The following is a 23,505-nucleotide window of genomic DNA, read 5'->3' on the forward strand; positions in this document are numbered from 1 at the left end:
TCATGGCATGTGGAACCTTGGTTCCCTTGCAGTGGATTCAGGATGTCCTAACCACGGGACTGCCAGAGAATTCCCTGCCTTACTACTTCTTTTTTTGTAAAAAATAATTTTATCTATTTTCGCCTGCACTGGGTCTTCGTTGCTTTGCGAGGCCTGTCTCTATTGCAGTGAACACGGGCTTCTCACTGCAGTGGCTTCTCTTGTTGCCAAGCTCAGGATTTAGGCATGCAGCCTCCATAGTTGCAGCTCAGTTGCTCCTCAGCATGTGGTATCTTCCCCAACCAGAGATCAAACCTGTGTCCCCTGCGCTGGCCACGATGGATGCACCCTGCCTTACCTCTTAAGGCCGGAATTACAATGGCTGAAGGAAGGGAATCAGAACTCTACCCTGCACCTACCAGGAGGAATAAAAATCTTTTCCTCCAAATTCCAGATTTCTTTTGATCCACTGACTCTGGTTTCTTTTCCCTTTAAACTTTTATACTCTTAACACTCCATAAACCACATACTAACAAGAGGTCATTGTGAACAAGAAGCAAATGAGTGGGCCTGCCCTCCTTACTGATAAGGACTCTGCCACTCCTGGTTAATCCTACCCTTCTCTGCCCCTAGTTCTGACAGAGGACCAGCCAATGGGTTGTTGAATAAGTGAATAAATTAATGAATGCAGGCCCTTTTTACCAGGAATGGTGGCAAGACAGCCAAAGAGAAAACTGAAAGGAGAAGACAAACACACTTGCTCCCGATTGAAGTTCACTCCAGATATTTTTAGCAACAAATAGTAAAAAGAGCAACTCAAAAACCAAAACAAAAAGTGTGAACTGAGTTCAAAGCAGCTCCAGTAAGAACTGCAACCTGCTATTTGGGCTGGACAGGCTCCTGGGTACCCTCATCCAGCCTTTTGGCACAACTTGCTTCTGGCTCTGTAATCACAGGTCTGCTTCTCTGCCCTTCCATGACCCACGGTTCACACCCAGAGGTCTCTTCACATCTTCCCCAGTCTGTTAGCTTTCAGAGGTTCTCATTGTATTAGGACTCTTGCTAGAAGCAGATGCACAGCCTAGCCGACCCCTGGATTGTAAAAATGAACAATACTATGAAGGAAGACCAACCCCAAGTGGTGCTCCACAATCCCCATACGCAGCAGTAGCCAGGAACAGTGTCTGGGACAGACGCTCACCCCACGCCCCAGAAGAATCGTCTGGTGCAAAAGATGGAGAAGATGAACAGCACGGTGCCGCAGAGGATGACCGCCATCATGTAGGCGAAGATCCGGAAGTGCGGGTTGCGGAAACACTCCCGCAGCGAGTAACGGCTGCGGATGGGGACTGGCCTGGTGCTAGGGCCCACGTCCTGGGGCTGCCCAGCCTGACTCGCAGGCTCAGGGCCCAGGTCCAGCGTGTAGACCCGGGGCTGGCGCAGGAAGTAGCGGCTCTTGGGCTGGTCCTTGAGGCAGAGCTGGTGGCCTTCCAGGATGACGTGGTGGGGCTCCAGGCGGAGCAGGGTGAGCACGGCGGTATCCGTGGGCAAGTCAGTGACAGGCTGTCCAGAGGCCAGCACGGTGGGGTGGCGACACAGAGGGCACAGCAAGCGGCGTCGCGTCGGAGTCACCAGGCTGATGTGGGCCAGGCATTCCACGCAGAAGGAATGGCAGCAGTCCAGCACTTTGGGGGTGTGGAATGTGTTGTTGAAGGGGTTCCAGCAGACAGGGCACTCAGGCTCCCGGCCCTGCTGCTCTGCCATCCTCAGACCAGACACTGCGGGGGTCTGACAGGAGACGTCCTGGCAGAAAAGGAGCAAAGGAACACCCATTAGTCTCCATGCCCGTGCTTGGCCCCAGGCTGTGTCTTGAGGGTTGTTGAAAAGCATTATCATCCATATTTATTTCGCAGATGAAACTGAAACTTACATTCAAAAAGATGAAGTGAACTTATCTATAGAACTGAAATAGATGTAGAAACAAACTTGTGGTTCTCAGGGGGTAGGCGGGGGAGGGATAAATTGGGAGATCAGGACTGACATGTACACAGTACTATATATAAAATAAATAACTAATAAGGACCTACTGTATAGCACAGGGAACTCTACTCAGTACTCTGTAATGACCTATATGGGAAAAGAATGTAAAAAAGAGTGCATATATGGAAAGTTATGACCAACCTAGACAGCATATTAAAAAGCAGAGACATTACTTTGTCAACAAAGGTCCATCTAGTCAAGGCTATGGTTTTTCCAATGGTCATGTATGGATGTGAGAGTTGGACTATAAAGAAAGCTGAGCGCAGAAGAATTGATGCTTTTGAACTGTGGTGTTGGAGAAGACTCTTGAGAGTCCCTTGGACTGCAAGGAGATCCAACCAGTCCATCCTAAAGGAGATCAGTCCTGGGTGTTCATTGGAAGGACTGATGTTGAAGCTGAAATTCCAATCCTTTGGCCACCTGATGCGAAGAGCTGACTCATTTGAAAAGACTCTGATGCTGGGAAAGATTGAGGGCAGGAGGAGAAGGGGACTACAGAGGATGAGATGGTTGGATGGCATCACCGACTCAATGGACATGGGTTTGGGTAACTCCAGGAGTTGGTGATGGACAGGGAGGCCTGGCGTGCTGCAGTCCATGGGGTTACAAAGGGTCGTACACAACTGAACGACTGAACTGAACTGAATATGTATAACTGACTCACTTTGCTGTACACTTGAAACTAACACAAGATTGTAAATCAACTGCTACTGCTACTGCTAAGTCACTTCAGTCGTGTCCGACTCTGTGCGACCCCATAGACGGCAGCCCACCAGGCTCCCCCGTCCCTGGGATTCTCCAGGCAGGAACACTGGAGTGAGTTGCCATTTCCTTCTCCAATGCATGAAAGTGAAAAGTGAAAGTGAAATTGCTCAGTCGTGTCCGACTCTTAGCGACCTCATGGACTGCAGCCTACCAGGCTCCTCCGCCCATGGGATTTTCCAGGCAAGCGTACTGGAATGGGGTGCCATTGCCTTCTCCAACTATATGCCAATAATTAAAAAAAAAAAAAAAGTGATTGTTCCAAATCACCAGGTTCCTAAGCCTGGTGCTCCGGCAGCATCCCCTCTGCTGGGCGAAGGCCTGAGCCACCCCAGCATCATCGAGCTCACGCTGGAGGAGACAGCTCTCTGGCCTTGAAAGCGGATTACAATGCTTCCTGTGCTGTATGGGATTGCCCTTGGTTTCCTGGACTCCCGGGAGAGGCAGGGGAACCACAGACAGTGCTTCATGTGCTAGGTGTGCTGAGTCACTTCAGTCCTGTTGGAGTCTTTGCAACCCCATGGACAGTGGCCCTCCAGGCTCCTCTATCCATGGGATTCTTCAGGCAAGAATACTGGAGTGGGTTGCCATGCCCTCCCCCAGGGGATCTTCCTGGAGGAAGAACGTTTCCCTACCTGCTACCTCCCATCCCTGGCTAGGGCAGAGATGGGCTTTGCCGATACCTGGTCTACCCCTCCTCTGGGGGCAGATGCCAGGCCCTCCCTTCCTCTTCCCCTTGGGCTGCAGGGCCAATCCCCGAAGTCCATGGGCCCAGTGTTTGTGCAGGGCACCACGCTGGCCTGGCAAAGGGACCTCTGTGAAGGCTTTTCCCTTTGACCTGAAATCATGGAAAGGCTCCTCCCTCCCCGGCTCCCCAGATCAGCCCTTCCAGAGCCTTCTCCCAAGATCTGGTCTCCCCTGGCTCCTCCTCCATCCGTTTGTCCTAGAAACCCCCAAAGCACCCACCTGGGCTTCCTTGGCACTAGAGTAGTAAGCCAGACTGCCCCGGAAGGTCGGAGGCTCCAGTCTTTTCCTCTCCAATATCCACAAAGCCTTGGGAGACTGCCTTCTCGCCACCAACCCTGGGGCCCGTCTCCATGGCAGCGCACACGCAGCGCCTGCAGCTGCCGGGTGGCCCGACCTGCAGCCTCTGGAGCGCACCTGCCTGCAGCGCCGGCCAGAGTGGCAGGTGGGGAGGTGGGGGACCAGCGTTGCCCTGGGGTGTGGCCAACAGCGCGCCCGGAAGCCAAGCATCTGCGAGACTGTGGGCGGTCTCCTCAAGGCCTGGGATCCCTGGCCTGGAAAGGCAGGGCTGGCAATTTGCTTTTTCTAGATTGTGGAGAGGGTAAATGAGCCTTCTGGGCGTCCTCTCTCCTGGGCCCTTATTTCTTTTCTAAAATGGCTGAAACCTCCTTCTCACACAAAGGGGCTGCCAGCCCTGCCCTTCAATTGCTATGAAATTCACTTGCTGCCCTGCCTAAAGTCTCTGACTATTCTCTCAATATCAGATTCAGCAAGTGCCCTCCTGATCACTTAATGGGCCCAAGGAGCTACACCCAGAACATGCAGGCCTCGATGCCTTCTTTGTTCTTAGAACACAGACGGTCAGCCAGCAGGCACTGACTACTGAGTTGAGTCTAAGACTTGACCCTCCCACCACCCTGGGGACTTCAAAGGGGGAGTCATGGAGGAGAAGCAGCATTCCAGGCCCACTTCTGTATTTCAGCCAGAAACACTTGGCTTTCCTCATATTAATCATTTGAACAAGCTGAAGAGTTGAGCTTCTGAGGAAAAAAAAAAGTTTAAAAACCTCTTCTCCAACCTAAGCCCTCATTTTGCTGGTGTGTGTGTGTGTGCACGCGCATGCACTCAGTCATGTCCAACCCTATGAACTGTAGCCCGCCAGGTTCCTCTATCCATGATTTTCCCCAGGCAAGTATACTGAACCTGATTGCCATTTCCTTCTCCAGGGAATCTTCCCGACCTAGGGATCAAACCCGTGTATCTGTGTCTTCTGCATTGGCAGGCAGATTCTTTATCTCTATCGCCACCTGGGGAGCCCTTTAGTCTCCCCCAGTGTCACACATGGGCTTCCCTCATAGATAAGTAAGTAGAGATCTGCCTGCAATGCAGGAGACCCAGGTTCGATCCCTGGGTCAGGAAGACCCTCTGGAGAAGGAAATGGCAACCCACTCCAGTATTCTTGCCTAGAGAATCCCATGGACAGAGGAGCCTAGTGGGCTATAGTCCATGGGGTCGCAAAGAGTCAGACATGACTTAGTGACTAAACCATCAGCGTCACCCACTGGTGACCTCGGGACTTCTAGGCCACCACTATGCTGCTGTCAGAGAGACAGAACCCACCATTTGGTTCACCTGCTGGATGTGTGTTACTGACTGGATAGTGAGAGTTTGCATTTCACTAGGAGAGTTCTAGCAGCCATAAATATTCCTCTCATGGTAGGAATCCAGGAAGCATGCAGGGGGGATCTGGGGACAGTGTGTCTCCCTTGTGCCCCAAACATGACCTCATCTACCCTGACTGAAATGGCACCTGAAGCAAAACCTGCTTACGCTCTCAACCATGGTTTCCTGGTTTCCTGCTAGACCCTAGACCTCGGTCACTGCCTCGTGTAGGGAAGAGGAAGACATGCCGGAGGAGGACGAACTAGCTCTGGCCAAAGCTGGGATAGTTTGCCAAAGATCCCGACCAATGAATGCCTCCTCCTGTGGATCTTTCGTCCATCCGTCCAGCAGTCATTGAATTAACGAGAGCTCATCACAGGTCTCAACGGATATGAGTTTGAGTAAACTCCGGGAGTTGGTGATGGACAGGGAGGCCTGGTGTGCTGCAGTCCATGGGGTCGCAAAGAGTCAGACACAACTGAGTGACTGAACTGAACTGAACTGAACATCACAGGTCAGGCACTGTGCTAGACACTTGGTAAATAACAGGGAACAAAATAGACGTAGTCTCTGACCTCACGACATGTAGAGTCTAGTGAGGGAAGGCAACATTTAATGAATGAGTGACGGGCAGTAAATAAACGCACAATTTTAATGAATGCTATAAACAAAAAGGAAAGTGCGCTTAGAGGACTGGCTGCTTCAGATGAGACTGCCAGAGAAGGGATATGAAAAGAATCCATCCCTGTAGAGTGGAGTAGGAGCATTCCAGCTCAAGAGAACAGCCCGTGCCAAAACTCTAAGGAAAAGCAGCTTTGAGGAAGTGAAAGGAGGCTGGGTAACTGAAGAGTAGTGGGCAGGTCTAGATTGGAAAGTGGATTAGGAAGAATCCCAAGAGAGGACTTAGGAGAATCCTAAGGGAGACTGCCCTGGAGGCTGGGGAAAGCATCTGGGTTTTTATTCTAGGGCTGAGTCTATGTGTGTGTGTGCTTGCCAGTGGCGCTGGGGAGTGGAGGCTGACCTGATCCTGTTTCTATTTTAAAAACACCATTTCAGCTGCAGAGCAGAAGCCAGACTGAAAGGGATGAGTGGAAATGTAAGACCAGATAGGGGCGCTAGCGGTGGTCCACGTTGGGATGGTGGGGCTTGATGCAGGTGAGGCGATGGTGGGGAAGATCAAAGGGATGGGTAAAAGATATCTTAAGAGATGGGATTAAACGTACTCTCTGAGAAGCAATGGACAGCAGAGATTCTAGAACCAGATTGTCAAGGCTATTGATCTCCGAGCCACTGCTTATTAGGGCTGTGATTTCAGCTGAATTGCTTAACCTCTCCGTTCTTCCATTTCTTCTGAAAAGGAAGCTAAAAGTGGTGGTGCCTCAGAGGGTAAAGTTCTTAGACAGAACCTGGCACCCAGGAAAGACTGTCTATGAGGTGGTTGAATTATCCCTGCAAAGGGCTTTAAGAGAGAGGAAGGCTCAGGGTAGACTCTGAGGACTTCCAGCTGGTGGTAAAGAATCCGCCTGCCAATGCAGGGGACACAGGTTCGATCTCTGGTCCGGGAAGATTCCACACGCCACAGAGTAACTAAGCCAGCATGCCATGACTACTGAGCCTGTGCTCGAGAGCCTGGGAGCTGAAACTACTGAGCCCAAGTGCCACAATTCCTGAAGCCCTTGTTATCTAGAGCCTGTGCTCTGCAACAAGAAAAGCCACCACAATGAGAAGCCCATGCACCACAACTACAGAGTAGCCCCTGATTGCCACAACAAGAGGAAAGTCCCCACGGCAACAAAGACCCACCACAACCAAAAATAAAATAAAATTTAAAAAGGCTGACTTTGAAGCCATGAAGGTTTCTGCATTGAGCTTTGAGTAGCCCCTGAATTCCAGAGTGTGTCAGAAGCAGACCTTAAAATGCATATAACCTTGATTCATTCAGCAGTATCCCTCGCTGGAAATTTATACTGTGTAAACAATCCAGGTCCTGTGCAAAGATCTGAGCACTGCTTTCATGGTGAAAAATTGAAAACTGCTCAATTATCCAATAGTAGGACACTGATTAAATAAGTTCTCTCCATCCATACAAAGAGACGTTCTGCAGCCTGTAAACAATGTCCTGAAACACCTATTGATACGGAAATACATTCATGACATGTCATTAGTGAAAAGAACCAGCAGTAAAACCATATTACAGTACAATCCAATTTTCCAATATATGTGTGCAATGGGAAAAATTCGTGGAAAAACAAACACTGTCAACAGTGCTTATCTCTGCGGGTAAGAGTATAAGTTTGTTGGCTTGTTTTTTATTCTATCTGAAAATTCAAACTTTACTGTGCTAAGCTTATATTACTACCCTTAAAGAACTTCCTTCTCCACAAGATAGACTTCCATTTTCTGAAGTTCCATGGCTAAATCTGTTAAGGGTTGTGAGGAGGGATGATTATGGTCGAATCAGCACCTAGGCCCTTATTGGCCATGGTCCCCTCAGGCCTTGGCTGTGGTTTCAGAGTCTGAGTCCAGGAAACAGGAGAGACTGGCCACTTATCCAACTTGGACTCACTCTCAAGCTGGGATATCCCAATACCACCCAAGACGTCACCTCCGTCTGTGACCTGCTCACTCAGCCAAATATCAGTTGTCTGTAGCATCACCCCAATGCTTTCAACTTGGAGAGAGGAAAGAGGTGAAGAACTAGCATTTTATAGAACCTCCCAGTTTACAAAGGGCATCAGTTCTGGCCAGGGTCTGAGTGGAATGATTCCCATTTTGATGGTATAATTGCCTTTTACAGTTTTTTTTTTCCATTTGCATAGACCATTTGATTGTGTAAAACCACCCTCAGAAGAAAGCAGGATCAAGAGTGGAAAGTATGTAGTTTTAGAACCAGACTTCTTTGCTGTGAGGTCTTAGACAAATGGCTTAACCTCTCTGAGCTTTGTCTTCCTCTATGATAGAGGCTAATGAGCCCACCTCATGAGCTTGCTGTGAGGAACGGATAATGGTTATTATGTGCCCAGCAAAGCACAGCAGATGCTCAATGCGTAGTTAATATGACATTTTTGCACTCATTTTATCGATGGGAATGTCAAGACTCAGAAAGGTGAATTGACTTGCCCAAGGCTTCACAGCTAAAGAATGGTTGAACTTGGAAGATGATCCCAGGAGCCCTGCCTCCCAGGCTGGTGTTCACCCCAGGGACGAGCTGCCTCTCCAGAATGCAGGGCTCTGTGACCCTTCCCTCCACGACCCTCCCTGACTCCTTACCTGCTCCTCAGAGCCTCCTCCACCTCCTCCTCCTTGGCTGAGCGGTCCTGCAGCCTGTTCTCTGGGCTCTGCCTGCTCCTGGCGCGTCGTTTCCAGGCAGCTGTGGGCGGGCCTCATTTGCATGGTCTTCAGGAAGCTCTTGGCCGGCTTTCCGCCTCATGTTTTCTTCTTTCCCTCTGATGACTTTGGACAGCCTGAAAGCTCTGGTTTCATCCTCCTCCTGTGAGTCACTCTTGCTTTCTCTCTAAAGGGGTTGAAGTCCACTTGTCTTTGCAGACCTGTGTTCTATAACACAGAGCACAGCTTGGTCTGCTGCCATCAGGTCTGACTGCACCACCTAGGCTGACACACCACCAGAGGGGTAGTTGAAGGCCAGGCAGGGTGCTTCTTTGAAGTCACTTCTGCCCCTTGGCCCAGATAGATCCTCCACTACTCTGAGCCCTACCACCAAATTACAAAGGGCTCTTGCAAAATATTAGGAAAAGGCAAATAATGCACAAGGAAAATGATCAGGGGGAGAGTCTTTGAAACCAAAGCCCGAAGAGCCTGGGTTCTCAATCAAGTCAGATTTCTGGGTCAGAGTCAAGTCCTCAATCAGAATCTGGACTCTACTTACTAGTGATGGAGAACTGACTTCTCTAAATATTGGTTTTCTCAGCTGAAAATGAGCATAATAATTTTGCCCATTTGATCTGCAGGTTAAATGAGATAATTTGGATAGAGATCATAACACAGTGCCTGGTACACAGTAACATGAAGTAAATGTTAACTATTATAAACGATCAGGCAAATCACAGAAAGAGAAATACGAATGGAATAGACATGTAATGATTCGATCTCGTTTATAATCGTGCTGTTGTTCAGTTGCTAAATCATGTCTGACTCTTTGCGACCCCATGGACTGCAGCATGCCAGGCTTCCCTGTCCTTCACCATCTCCTGGAGTTTGTTCAGACTCATGTCCATTGAGTTGGTGATGCCAACCAACCATCTTGTCCTCTGTTGAACCTTTCTCTTCCTGTCTTCAATCCCTCCCAACATCAGGGTCTTTTCTAATGAGTCAGCTCTTTGGATCAGGTGGCCAAAGTATTGGAGCTTCAGCATCAGTCCTTCCAATGAATATTCATGATTGATTTCCTTTAGGATTGACTGGTTGATCTTCTTGCAGTCCAATGGACTCTCAAGAGTCTTCTCCAACACCACAGTTCAAAAGCATCAATTCTTCGGCACTCAGCTTTCTTTATGGTCCAACTCACATCCATACATGACTACTGGAAAAACCATAGCTTTGACTAGATGGACCTTTGTTAGCAAAGTAATGCTTCTGCTTTTTAGTACGCTGTCTAGGTTGGTCATAACTTTTCTTCCAAGAAGCAAGCGTCTTTTAATTTCATGGCTGCAGTCACCATCTGCAGTGATTTTGGAGCCCAAGAAAATAAAGTCTGTCACTGTTTTCATTGTTTCCCCATCTATTTTCCATGATGTGATGGGACTGGATGCCATGATCTTCATTTTTTGAATGTTGAGTTTCAAACCAGCTTTCGAAATCTCTTCATTTATAGTTCATGGAATTCTCCAGGCCAGAATACTGGAGTGGGTAGCCTTTTCCTTGTTTAGGGGATCTTCCCAACCCAGGGACTGAACCCAGGTCTCCCTCATTGCAGGCAGATTCTTTACCAGCTGAGCCACAAGGGAAGCCCCATTTATAATTAGAGAAATTCAAATTTAAATAAGATACTGCTATTTTTCCTATAAGACTGAGAAAGATTGAATTAATAGCTTAAAATGCTACTATTATTAAAAGTAATAATAGCAGTCTATGTACTTTAATTGACAGTGAATCCTCCCAGTATTCCCACAAGGCACAATATAGAAAACAGAACATCAATGACTCATCTTTACTCTTCCACAGATAAGGGATCAGAAGCTCAAAGAGATTTATTTGCCCAAGAGCTCAGGAGAAACAAATTAAAGAGCTGGGACTGGAAGTGTGACCTGAAATCTGTGCTGTTGCCTCATTCTCTCCCCAAATCATGTTCATATGACCTACTTTTTGTTCCCTCTCCTATTCTTCTTTTATTCCTTTTTGTTTTTGTTATTGACTTAGCTAAGTCATGTCCTAATCTTTGAGACCCCATGGACTGTAGGGATCCGTTCCTTTACAGATCCTTTAAATTGGGGTTTGGAGAAAAAAAAAAAAAACAAATGAAAGTGTTTGGTGATGTAATCAAATGCCCTAGTCCCCTTAATTTATGTTTTACAATTTTTACTTTAGAATAGGTGACACATTCGTGTATTCAGCACAATGAGAGGTCTGATTTGGCAATGGAAATGTTTTTCTCTCAGCTACCTAATTTCCCTAAAAATTAGCATATTATACTATCAGTTTCTTCTGTATCTTTCTCAAGATGCTTTATGAATACGCAAGCAAAACTCCTATGTTAGAATGTCTATGTATTTCTTTTCCTCCCTTTTACACAAATGTGCTTATGGTACACGTTTCTACATCTTGCTTTTTTCGTTTAATAATGTATGTGAGATATCATTCTGTATTTTATTTATTTATGTATTGCTTGCATTGAGTCTTTGCTGCATGGGCTTTTCTCTGGTCATGGCAAGCAGGGGTCACTCTTCAGTTGTGGTGTGCAGGCTTCTCACTGCACTGGCTTCTCGTCGCAGAGCACAGGCTCTAGGGCACTTGGGTGTCAGTTGGGGAGCTCAGGCTTAGTTCTCTGTGGTATGTGGGATCTGCCCAGACCAGGGATCGAACCTGTGTCTCCCACATAGGCAGGAGACATTCCTTACCACTGAGCCAAAGGGAAGCCCCTTCAGCTTTTTAATGGCTGTACTGGATTTCATTGAATGACTGTACCAGAAATTACTTAACCATTCCTTTTTTTTTTCCCTTTGTTTTGTTTTTCCTGTATAAAAAAGGATCCAAATATCAAGGTATAGTGAAGGAGAGAACAAGGGACACCCCCTTGGTGTAAGGACACACGGTGGCAGAAGGATAAGCCTCAAAAGGAGAGGTGGTTCTATTTAGCCAGCATTTATTGTAGTAAACTATTCTTAATAAGTTTCACTCACCATTTAAAAATGTTCTGGTATGCATTCTTTATAGTCAAGTGTTACTATATCACATCTTATTTTTTTTAGCAATTCAGTGTATCTTCTGTTCAGTTCAGTTCAGTTCAGTCACTCTCATGTTGGACTCTTTGCGACCCCATGAATTGCAGCATGCCAGGCCTCCCTGTCCATCACCAACTCCCAGAGTTCACCCAGACTCATGTCCATTGAGTCAGTGATGCCATCCAGCCATCTCATCCTCTGTCGTCCCCTTCTCCTCCTGCCCCCAATCCCTCCCAGCATCAGAGTCTTTTCCAATGAGTCAACTCTTCACATGAGGTGGCCAAAGTACTGGAGTTTCAGCTTTAGCATCATTAGTCTTAAGTAAAGCACTCACTGTGTATCAGTTCAGTTCAGTTCAGTCACTCAGTTGTGTCCAACTCTTTTCGACCCCATGGACTGCCACATGCCAGGCCTCCCTGTGCATCACTAGCTCCCAGAGTTTACTCAAACTCAGTGTGCATTGAGTCGGTGATGCCATCCAACCATCTCATCCTCTGTTGTCCCCTTCTCCTCCTGACTTCAATCTTTCCCAGCATCAGTGTCTTTTCTAGTCAGTTCTTTGCATCAGGTGGCCAAAATATTGGAGTTTCAGCTTCAGCATCAGTCCTTTCAATGAATATTCAGGACCGATTTCCTTTAGGATGGACTGGTTGAATCTCCTTGCTGTCCAAGGGACTCTCAAGAGTCTTTTCCAACACCACAGTTCAAAAGCATCAATTATTCAGCGCTCAGCTTTCTTTATAGTCCAACTCTCACATCCATGCATGACCATTGGAAAAACCATAGCTTTGAGTAGACAGACCTTTGTTGATAAAGTAATGTTTTTGCTTTTTAATATGCTGTCTAGGTTGGTCATAACTTTTCTTCCAAGGAGCAAAGGTCTTTTAATTTCATGGCTGCCGTCACCATCTGCAGTGATTTTGGAGCCCCAAATATAAAGCCGGTCACTCTTTCCACTGTTTCCCCATCTATTTGCCATGAAGTGATGGGACCAGATGCCATGATCTTAGTTTTCTGAATGTTGAGCTTTTAAGTTGCACTGTGTATAGGAATTTGTATTTTGGAGATGCTTGATCTATCTGCAAAGAAAAATTAAGAATGATTAGTACTTTATTACAAAATGTTCCTTAATTGTGTTTATTAAAAAACAAAACAAAACAAAAAAACTGTACTGTTAGACTTGTATGCCTGGAAGTAATTAAGGTACATCATTACTGTAGTTTAAAAGTTGTACATGGTAAGACATATTTTATTTTTACCATACGTTTTTACTGAAAGATCTATTCTCTATCCCAAGGCAAGCATGAATAAAATTAGGTTAAATGTTTAAAAAAAAAAAAAAAGGAGGGGTTGGAGGGGGGTGTCATTAAGGCAGCAAAATAGTCTCTATTAAAAACTGGAGGAAGTCTCCAGTCTCCAGTCTTGGAAGCCTCAGAGACCGAGGCAGAGATCACACTCCAGGATTCGAAGGAAGGGAAATGTCAGTATCCCCTCTCTTGGTTCTGATGCAACCATTCCCATTGCTCACCCTGGGTCACCGTGTAGATAAGAGTGCCTCTGGACTCGAAGTCAGAGATTCGCTGGTGTGGGTTAAAAGTCAGTATCTCTAGCATCTCTGGGGTAGCTGTGCCCCAGACTCCTCAGCCTCGGGTACCAGCAACTAGGGGCTCCAGGCCCCCTGGGGGAAAGGGCTCCATGGGGCAGAGACACTTCTCAGGGCCTGTCATCCTCAAAGATTTTGCCTAACTGGTCAGCTTCAGAGGTTCTGCAAAAGAGAGGCCTTTGAGGAAACATCTCTGCGGAGATACGGCCAACGTTCCCCATGTCCACAGGTGTTGAATACGTAGGCAGTAAAAGAACTTCTGGAGTTCAGGGTACCAGACTATAACAAGTATAGATGTAAGTGCCAGCTGGAAGCTGCAGATTCTGGCCAGGCCAAAGTCAGCCAGCTTGACTGTTCCACCACTTGTCACTTGAATGTTCTCTGCTTCAGGTCTTGGTGAATGAAAAAGTGGGCATGAAGGAAATCTAAGCCTCTTAGAAACTGGTGCCTCAGACCCTTGATGGTCTCCACGGGTAAGCCTGGTGGGGGTGCCTTGTCCTGGACCACAGGTCTTCATCCACATATTCACACACCAGGATCACTTTGGTCTCCCGATCAGTTCAGGCTGTGGCACAGGTGTCCAGTAGGCCCCCTCCAGGGCACTCATATGCTCTTGAGGGCTGCAGAGTGGCCACTGCGGGGATCATGGGCCTTGTACTCCATCCCATGGGCACCAACACTAATCTCAGCGACTGGCTCATTTTGAAGGGTAGCCATTCTCAAACCAGAGGAGAGCCCTGCCCCATGTTGAGAGGTACAGGGGCAGCCTGTTATCAGGGCCCTGAAGTCAGTTCCTGCGGTGCCATACACTTGAGCTCTGTCCTGGGTAAGCAGTTGGATGCTCAGTTCTGTTCAGTTCAGTCACTCAGTCATGTCCAACTCTTTGCGACCCCGTGGACTGTAGCTTGCCAGGCTTTTCTGTCCATCATCAGCTCCTGGAGCTTTCTCAAACTCATGTCCATGGAGTAGGTGATGCCATCCAACCATCTCATCCTCTGTTGTCCCCTTCTCCTCCTGCCTTCAATCTTACCCAGCATCAGGGTCTTTTCTAATGAGTCAGTTCTTCACATCAGGTGGCCAAAGTATTGGAGTTTCAACTTTAGCATTAGTCTTTCAGTGAATATTCAGGACTAATTTCCTTTAGGATTGACTGGCTTGATCTCCTTGCAATTGGGGATCAACTATCACCCCATGGGTCTACTATAGACACAGGCCAACTAAAGCCGTCCCCTTTACCACCACCCTCACCAAGTGACCAGCTGCCCAGCCATTCCCTCATTGATCTAACCCCTTTGTCTTTGTTTTTGGCTGTGCCTCAAGGCATGCAGGTGGAGAAAGCAATGGCACCCCACTCCAGTACTCTTGCCTGGAAAATCCCATGGATGGAGGAGCCTGGTAGGCTACAGTCCATGGGGTCGCTAAGAGTTGGACACGACTGAGCGACTTCACTTTCACTTCTCACTTTCATGCATTGGAGAAGGAAATGGCCACCCACTCCAGTATTCTTGCCCGGAGAATCCCAGAGACGGGGGAGCCTGTTGGGCTGCCGTCTATGGGGTCGCACAGAGTCAGACATGACTGAAGCGACTTAGCAGCAGCAGCAGCAAGGCATGCAGGATCTTAGTTCCCTCGCCAGGGATAGAACCTGGGCCCCCTGCAGTGGAAGCTTGGAGTCCTAACCATTGGACCCCAGAGAATTCCTCCTAATCCCTTCATTTTAAATATATAAACATTGGATGGAAAAATAAATGCCAAAATAATTGCAGGATTTAAATAAGCCTAGAATTGCCTGAAAAATAGTTGTGTTCTTCGGGAAGCGTTTTTCCTCTGTCTGATCAGGAAACAGAGGGATGTCTCACCGCTTGACCTGGTGGCCTGGAATTCCCTTTCAGCCCTGGAATGCCCTACTTTTCATTTCTGGTTAACTAAGTTTAGTGAGAATTCAAAACACTGATTAAGCCCAGAAGACCTGGTTTGTATTTGAAAGTTTGGAAGCCATGCTTTCCGGTTTGGCAACTCTTGCACACCATGAAGTTTATACAATTTGACATAATAATATAATTTCCTGCAAGTATCCAAAAGATACATGTGATACTGTGATTTATAGTAAGAATTTGGCCTTTATTCTGTTCCTGGTGCAGATTCCTAAAACCCTTGGAATGTCCTAAGTGATTGAGAACAATAAAGGTGTCTTTGTTATGTTAATGAGGTAACTTTCAAAATACCACCAGATAACCCAAGAATGGGGGCTGATTGCCAAGGGAATCAACCTTATGATTTTGTGTCTGAGTTTTCAGTCTGGTCCTTACAACCCTAACTTTAACCCTCCACCTCCTGGGAGGGGAAAGGAGCTAGAGATTAAGTTCCCTCACCAATGGCCAATGATTTAATTAATCATGGCTGTGTAATGGGGCCTCATAAAAATCCAAAAGGATAGAGTTCAGAGAGCTTCTGGACTGATGAAGTGCTAGGAGGATGGTGTGCTTTGAGAGGGTATGTGAGTTCCACAGCCCTTCCCTCATACCTTGCCCTACACATCTCCTCCATCTGGCTGTTCATCTGTTGTTGTTCAGTCGCTAAGTTGTATCTTTGTGACTAAATAAATGGACTGTAGAATGCCAGGTTTCCCTGTCCTTCACTATCTCCCAGAGTTTGCTTGAATTTATGTTCGTTGAGTCGGTGATGCCATCCAACCATCTCATCCTCTGTCACCCTCCTTCTCCTCTTGCCCTCAATCTTTCCCAGCATGAAGGTCTTTTCCAATGAGTTGGCTTTTTGCATCAGGTGGCCAAAGTATTGGAGCTGCAGCTTCAGCATCAGTCAGTCCTTTCAATGAATATTCAGGGTTGATTTCCTTTAGGATTGAGTGGTTTGATCTGCTTGCTGTCCAAGGGACTCTCAAGGGTCTTCTCCAGCACCAAAGTTCGAAAGCATCAATTCTTTGGCCTCAGCCTTCTTTATGGTCCAACTCTCACATCTGTACATGACTACTGAAAAAACCATAGCTTTGACTAGACATACATCTGCTCATCTATATCCTTCATAATATCCTCTATAATATGCTACCTTATAATTACCTATATAAGGTAAATGGAAGCAAATATTGCTCAGTCCTGTGAGTTGCTCTAGCAAACTAATCAAACCCAAGGATGGGCTCATGGGAACCTCTGACTATAGCCAATTGGTCAGAAGCACGAGGAACTACGTGGGCTTTCGATTGACAGCTTAAGTGTGTGTGGGGGGAGGCAGTCTCGTGACACTGAACCTATAAGCTGTGGGATCTGATGCTTTCTCCAGCCAGGTAGTGTCAGAATGGAGTTGAACTGTACACCCAGCTGGTGTGAGAACTACACACACATCAGAATCAGTCACAATCAGAATATACCTATATCTTTTGGTTAAGTGAGGATGTTCATTGCAGTTTTAACTACAAATTAATTTTTTAAAAAATAGAGCCAACTTTAGCACATCAGTTAAGTGGAAAACTATACAATCATTTAAAATGATATTGTGGAAGAATTTTTATTGACTTGTGAAAATGATCACAATATACTATAAATGGAGGGGGCAAAGCAGTTTACAAAATATTGTATGCGTGAGTCAGATTTTGTAAAACAAAACTTGTAAAGGCTGAAGGCCATGAGACAAAATGTCACAATGGTTATCTCTGCATGCTAGGCTAACTGGTATTGTCATTTTCTTATCTATATATCTATATATAGATATATAGATTTTTTTTTTTTTTTCAGAGCAGGAGGGTAGGTGGCGGCGGCTCACGCTGGCCGCGTCAGGGGGGCTCTTCCGCCTCCTCAGGCGCGGCTCCCCCGGGGGACTCTCCGGCCGCCCCCGCTGATCGTTCGGGCTTTGCGCCGCGCCTGAGGCGCTCCTGCGCGGAGACCGGTTCCTTCAGAAGTCAATAACAGCCTCGTGAGATGTGAGGCTAGAACGTGGTTCCTAAGACGCCCGAATACCGTCCGAAGTTAGAGAGCGGTGGTCGACGCGGCGAGATTGAGAGGCTGCGGCAGCGGCAGGAGCTCCAGCAAACACGTCCAGCCGCTTCCCCCTGCACTGTCTGACTCTTCCACCCCTTATCTATATTTTTTTTAAACTTTTATTAATAAATACGTATTACTTTTGATAGGGACAAAGTAGGATAATCAAATAGGTAGCCCAGAAATTTCATTAGGGGATCATAAATAGAGAGGGAATTTTAAGGGACTTTGGGGGACTATACCCACTCCAGTTCTTGCCTGGAGAATCCCAGGGACGGGGGAACCTGGTGGGCTGCCGTCTATGGGGTTGCACAGAGTTGGACACTACTGAAGCGACTTGGAACCGGAGAGCAAATTGCCAACATCCGCTGGATCATAGAAAAAGCAAGAGAGTTCCAGGAAAACATCTATTTCTGCTTTATTGACTATGCCAAAGCCTTTGACTGTGTGGATCACAATATACTGTGGAAAATTCTGAAAGAGATGGGAATACCAGACCACCTGATCTGCCTCTTGAGAAATTTGTATGCAGGTCAGGAAGCAACAGTTAGAACTGGACATGGAACAACAGACTGGTTCCAAATAGGAAAAGGAGTTCGTCAAGGCTGTATATTGTCACCCTGTTTATTTAACTTATAACTTTTATGCAGAGTACATCATGAGAAACGCTGGGCTGGAAGAAACACAAGCTGGAATCAAGATTGCCAGGAGAAATATCAATAACCTCAGATATGCAGATGACACCACCCTTATGGCAGAAAGCGAAGAGGAACTCAAAAGCCTCTTGATGAAAGTGAAAGTGGAAAGTGAAAAAGTTGGCTTAAAGCTCAACATTCAGAAAACGAAGATCATGGCATCCGGTCCCACCACTTCATGGGAAATAGATGGGGAAACAGTGGAAACATTGTCAGACTTTATTTTTCTGGGCTCCAAAATCACTACAGATGGTGACTGCAGCCATGAAATTAAAAGACGCTTACTCCTTGGAAGGAAAGTTATGACCAATACGATAGCATATTCAAAAGCAGAGACATTACTTTGCCAACAAAGGTTCGTCTAGTCAAGGCTATGGTTTTTCCTGTGGTCATGTATGGATGTGAGAGTTGGACTGTGAAGAAGGCTGAGCACTGAAGAATTGATGCTTTTGAACTGTGGTGTTGGAGAAGACTCTTGAGAGTCCCTTGGACTGCAAGGAGATCCAACCAGTCCATTCTGAAGGAGATCAGCCCTGGGATTTCTTTGGAAGGACTGATGCTAAAGCTGAAACTCCAGTACTTTGGCCACCTCATGCGAAGAGTTGACTCATTGGAAAAGACTTTGATACTGGGAGGGATTGGGGGCAGGAGAAGGGGACGACAGAGGATGAGATGGCTGGATGGCATCACTGACTCGATGGACGTGACTCTCAGTGAACTCCGGGAGTTGGTGATGGACAGGGAGGCCTGGCGTGCTGCGATTCATGGGGTTGCAAAGAGTCGGACACGACTGAGTGACTGATCTGATCTGATCTGAAGCGACTTAGCAGCAGCAGTAAGTTAATGATCACTTAAGCAATCAGATTTGATTAATTGTAAAATTAAGTAGGCTTGCGTAGCAACAGAAACCATGAAGCAGAAGCATGGCCGAAACAATACAATGGTGGCATGAGACCCACATCTCGCCCAGTGAGCTCAGGAAGTTAATGACTCCTAGGACACGCTCTTTGCACACATAAAAAACGATTTACGGAAAGGTGACAGTTCAAAGTGAAAGAACTTCATTGTACTGAGACCTGAAGTAATTTTTCTGTAGTGCCAGCTTGACCATGTAGGGACAAGAAAATTCCCCTACCCAACCTGGAGGAGTTGATGATGGAAGTGTGACATCTATTGAAGAATAAGAAAGAAAGCAGTCTTTTTCCCCTCCCCACATTTCCTTTGATTATAAAAACATAAGGCATGGAGTTCTTGAGGTGGCACCCTCTCACCAATCAATTGTAAGCCTCATAAGAGTCCTATTCTAATAAATCACTTTTTATCGATTACTTTGCCTCTTGCTGAATTCTTTCTGTTCTGAGACATAAAGGACTGGAGCGGAGCCCCCTAATGGTTTCACTTCTGGAGTAGGGGAATTCACTTGGAAAATAATTAAGTCTGAGTTTTCTGCAACCAGGGAATCCAGAACTTAAGGAGAAAGGAAGGTGGGTGTGTAAGAAATCAGGGCATTGCAAGCATAAAACACCTCGTCTAACCACGGCCCTTTCCCGGGTCACTTCTTGTCTAGTGAGCAAATGCGCTATCACAGTGTCTCTGGGTGGTCGGGGCTAGGGAGTACTTTGCACACTGTGGAAAATTTTCCGGGGAGATACCCAGGAGAGATAGTGAGGCATCTCAGGAATTTGAGAGTTGAACAAACTTAGTTCATGCTTGGGAAGTGAGGTCAGTCAGCTGGAAAAGCACCTTGTCTAAGCAGTCCGTTGAAACTGGGTGAGTGAAGAGTCATGAGACATGGTGGAGCCCAGCCAAGATCTGGAGTGGAGGCGGAAGGTGGCATGAACCACGTGGGGAGGAAGAGGCAGCAGAAGGCAGGAAACGGACAGTGGAGGCGGGAGTAAAGGCGGTGACGAGGCAGGTTCGGTCCGGTGATCAGGCCTGAGTGAGACCCCACCCCAAAAGGGCAGGGGCAGCTCCCCCTGTGGGCACCGTAGGGGGTCACCTGGCGCCCAGCCTTAGGCTGCCCGGAGCCTAGAAAAGTCCCAGCCGCAGAGGCCTCACCCGGAGATTGAGAGCAATGCCAAAGCTCAGGCCCACTCCAGACCTACTAAGTCAGAGTTTGCATTTTTACAAGATCCCCGGGGAAATTCAGAGACACACTGGAGTATGAGGAGGACTAATTTAGGAAAAAATATCCCCAATACATGCTCCTTGACTCATCCTGAGTACATTCATCTTCAGATTCCTGAAGACTTCCCATGGACCTGACACCAAGAAGATGATGTCAGGCAGGGCTGGGTAAACCTCAGCGTGGGAATGGACATCTCTGTGTCTCCTTTGTGTAGCATCGGAATCTGTTTTACAAGCCACAATCCTTATGCAAAACCCTTGGGGCCAAATGTGTTTTAGAATTCAGAATTTTTCATATTTTAGGAACATAATATGATGCACTGACCATATACTAGTGAGATCTGAGGCAGCACACTGTAATAAAATGTACTAATATTCTGCAATTTATTATAGAGTGAAAGCTGAAAGAATAAGCACCATCAGGTCAGGCCAATTTTGGCACCAAATTTAATAATAAAACCTTTGGAGAAAGAAATGGCAACCCACTCCAGTGTTCTTGCCTGGAGAATTTCATGGACAGAGGAGCCTGGTGGGCTCCATGGGATTGCAGAGTCGGACACGACTGAGCAACTAACACACTTTGTCTCCAGAGTGTGGGAATTTTAGAATCGTGGATAAGGATTATGAACTATTTTATTATTCTATTTTTTTAAGGATTTTTTTTAATGTGGACCATTTTAAAGTCTTTATTGAATTTATTACAATATTGCTTCTGTTTTATTTATTTTTGGCTGCCCCATGCAGCTTGCAGGGTTTGTCGTGGTCTGTGTGTGGGTTGGAAAAGAATTTCCAGATGTGAGGTGGAATGAGAGGAGAACAGCATTAGAGTAGGACACGCTGTTAGAACAGTGGGTTGGCTCGAGAGAGAGCCGACCAATACTGCTTCTGTTTGATGGTTTGGCTTTTTGGCTGTGATGCAAATGGGATGTTAGCTCCCCAACCGGGGATCGAACCTGCAACCCCTGTATTGGAAGGCAAGGACTTAAACACTGGACCACCATTTTATTTTTAAAGTGTACCAGCTGAATAAATCTAGAAACGTTGATTGCACTATTTCCCAACCTTCATTTACCTCAGACTTAGCAGGAACTACACAAGATCTAGATATTCTTTCAAATATAAAGTAGTTCACATAATTACTCTTGCCAAGCAGGTCACACCTGGCATTGTATTCCCAGATCAACTTGAGGAGTTCTGTAAGCAGTGATTGGATTTTGACGAAATTGAGAATTTTTCCCAGCTAACATCAGTTTTTGAAATGTGCGAGCTGAGGCTGGACCCGCAGGGCCTCCAGCTCCCAGCCCTGGGCTTTCAGTCCCTCCCTTCATCTGTTTTCCCCTCCCCGCTCTATCCCCAGGCAGACACAGGACAACAGGCCTCCTACCCATGCTGCCTGGATTGTATTTGGAAACTCAAAACTGTAATCGGACAGTTCTTCCTCCAGCTGGGCTGTGAAGCATCTCGTTCTCCAAAGCCCCAGACCTTCGGCCACATTGGGCTGGCAGTAATGCTCCCCCGAAGCTCCTTGGTATGAGCTGGGCCAGGCACAGCCAGGTAAGACCTCACACTTACTCTGAAATCTTTCCTCACGTGACCCCTGCCAGGAAGGAAGACAGTGGCAGAGTTGCAAGAGGTTGTTTATATAAGGAAGAGACAGGGGAGTTTCCAGGAAGGTCTCAAAAGCCTTCTCTGAATGCCCAGAGAGAGATGGCCAAAGTCCATCTCTGCTCTTGGAGTGCTCAGCGGGCAGCACCAGGCAAAGGGACCCTCTCACGGGGCTGTTAGTCAAAATCAGGAAGCCGGGCCCCACCCTCCTTGGTGGGTCCACAGGGCCTCGTGGTCTGCATGCTTTTCTGTGGCACTTTCTCATCGGCGCTTGCCTCTACATCTATTTCCCTTCTCTCATGGGAATTTACTCTTTAACTTTTATTGTAATACATGTCCAATACGGAAAAATTAGGTGACTCAGATGAATAATAATACGATACTCAGGAGCGATGCTAGGCACTATTTGAGGGGCTCTACCTGAACCTGTGACATTTCTGATGACACTCTGTGAGCAGGTATTACCATCATATAATCTCCATTTCACAGGTGACGGCACAGAGACACAGGTAGGTCCCTGGCCCCAGGTCCATGAGGCTAAGAGGAGGCTGACTGGGATCCGAACCAGGCATTGTGGTGCTGGGGTGCACACCCTAAACCCAGGCCACACCCCACAATCCTACACACACAAGTGACCACAAAGACATTTGGGTATATAGCCTTTTAGTATTTTACATATATAATTTTTTTCATAAATTATTATAAAATAGGTGCTTACCTTGTAGCTCAGTTGGTAAAGAACCTGCCTGCAATGCAGAAGACCCAGGTTTGATTCCTGGGTCAGGAAGATCCCCTGGAGAAGTGGCAACCCACTCCAGTATTCTTGCCTGGAGAAACACAAACCCATGGACAGAGGGGCCTGGCAGGCCACAGTTCATGGGTCACAAGAGTCAGACACGACTTAGCAACCACAGCACTACCATTATAAAATGTCTACTCTATGCACTGTTGTGTAGTCTTTCTACTTATCTTTCCACATCACAACACGTTCTACAACGTTTTCTTCAAAATGAAAAGTCTTTTTTTATCATAAAAGTGTCAGAAGAATTAAATTTATGTGTTTGCTTGTAGTGTATGCATGAAACGTCTCTGGAAGGGTTCTGCAGATGCTGGAACACTGGTTACCTCTTGAGGCAGCCAGATGGAAGGTAGACGTGGATGAAGAGGAGACTGCTGTGTAACCTCTTGTACTCTTGATTATGACTATATAAACGTGTTATTGACTTCAAAAATAATTAAATTTTTAAAATGAAACTAATTCATCCTCATTATAAAAAAATACAGGCATAAAGTAGAAAATAAATTCATCTTTAAGCTCAATACTCAGAGATAACACCATTAACATTTTTGCTCTATTTCTTCCAGGCCTTCATGTATGAGTACAGACATACATGCAGATATGTTTTACCAAAATAGGACGAGGCCGTATGGGGCTGTTTTGTCACCTGTGTTTTGCACTTAGGGTGAATCATGGACAATGTTCCATGCAGCCTCATTTTAAATGTCAGCAAGGTTATCAGTCATATTAAGGTGGCCAGTTTCCAAAGGAATATTTCTGGATAGACTGAGCTCAGCACCTAGATATGCAGTGCTAGTTGATATCAGGGTTATTTTATTAGGAGACTCAGATGAAATTATGGTTGTGAAAGTGGTTTGTAAAGTATAGAGCATATAAGAATCTGTTTTAAATTCTGGCCTCTTAACTGGCTGTGTCAGGAAGAATGGTAGAATCAAAACCAGTTGGTCCAGCTTCTTTCTAATGTTGGCTCACAGAGCTGACACCTCCCTATTGCGGTCTTCATTTACACACTCATTTACTTATTTATATTTTGAGTCTTAGTTGTGGCATGTGGGATCTAGTTTCCTCATCAGGAATCAAACCTGCATTGGGAGTGCGG

General features: G+C 46.5%; 2 protein-coding genes, 1 long non-coding RNA gene and 1 pseudogene across 4 annotated transcripts in view; 1 reads left to right on the forward strand and 3 right to left on the reverse strand.

Moving 5' to 3' along the window:
* Positions 1 to 740: 740 nt before the first annotated feature.
* RNF183 (ring finger protein 183) lies at positions 741 to 8,674 on the reverse strand. Of its 2 annotated transcripts, XM_061426553.1 has the most exons (3): positions 8,458 to 8,674; positions 1,181 to 1,782; positions 741 to 1,071 (listed from the first exon to the last, which is right to left on the reverse strand). In XM_061426553.1, the coding sequence occupies exons 1-3, from the start codon at positions 8,578 to 8,580 to the stop codon at positions 1,005 to 1,007; spliced, it is 792 nt and encodes a 263-aa protein (XP_061282537.1). In that variant the 5' UTR covers positions 8,581 to 8,674; the 3' UTR covers positions 741 to 1,004. The 2 variants fall into 2 exon arrangements, with proteins under 2 accessions (XP_061282537.1, XP_061282536.1); XM_061426552.1 differs by lacking the exon at positions 8,458 to 8,674 and adding an exon at positions 3,748 to 4,743 and having other exon boundaries at positions 741 to 1,782.
* LOC133253183 (uncharacterized) lies at positions 8,600 to 22,861 on the forward strand. The gene is made up of 3 exons (XR_009738221.1): positions 8,600 to 8,679; positions 21,360 to 21,556; positions 22,679 to 22,861. It is a non-coding gene; the product is annotated as an uncharacterized LOC133253183 (long non-coding RNA).
* Positions 10,295 to 23,505, reverse strand: part of WDR31 (WD repeat domain 31) — a 42,370-nt gene continuing 29,159 nt past the window's right edge. The window contains exon 11 of the mRNA XM_061426550.1: positions 10,295 to 12,664. Within this exon, the coding sequence (XP_061282534.1) occupies positions 12,615 to 12,664 (50 nt within the window). The 3' untranslated portion in view covers positions 10,295 to 12,614. The remainder of the gene's footprint in view (positions 12,665 to 23,505) is intronic.
* Positions 12,672 to 16,901, reverse strand: LOC133253179 (cyclin-dependent kinase 4-like; annotated as a pseudogene).

The sequence above is a fragment of the Bos javanicus genome, chromosome 8, assembly GCF_032452875.1.
Source record: "Bos javanicus breed banteng chromosome 8, ARS-OSU_banteng_1.0, whole genome shotgun sequence".
NCBI lineage: Eukaryota > Metazoa > Chordata > Mammalia > Artiodactyla > Bovidae > Bos > Bos javanicus.

Excerpts from the sequence above, each read along its gene's own strand:
- RNF183 (XM_061426552.1), bottom strand. The coding sequence starts at position 4,035 with ATGCTTGGCTTCCGGGCGCGCTGTTGGCCACACCCCAGGGCAACGCTG. Across the intron at positions 1,783-3,747 it reads CTAGTGCCAAGGAAGCCCAG|GACGTCTCCTGTCAGACCCC; the intron begins GTGGGTGCTTTG and ends CTTTTCTGCCAG.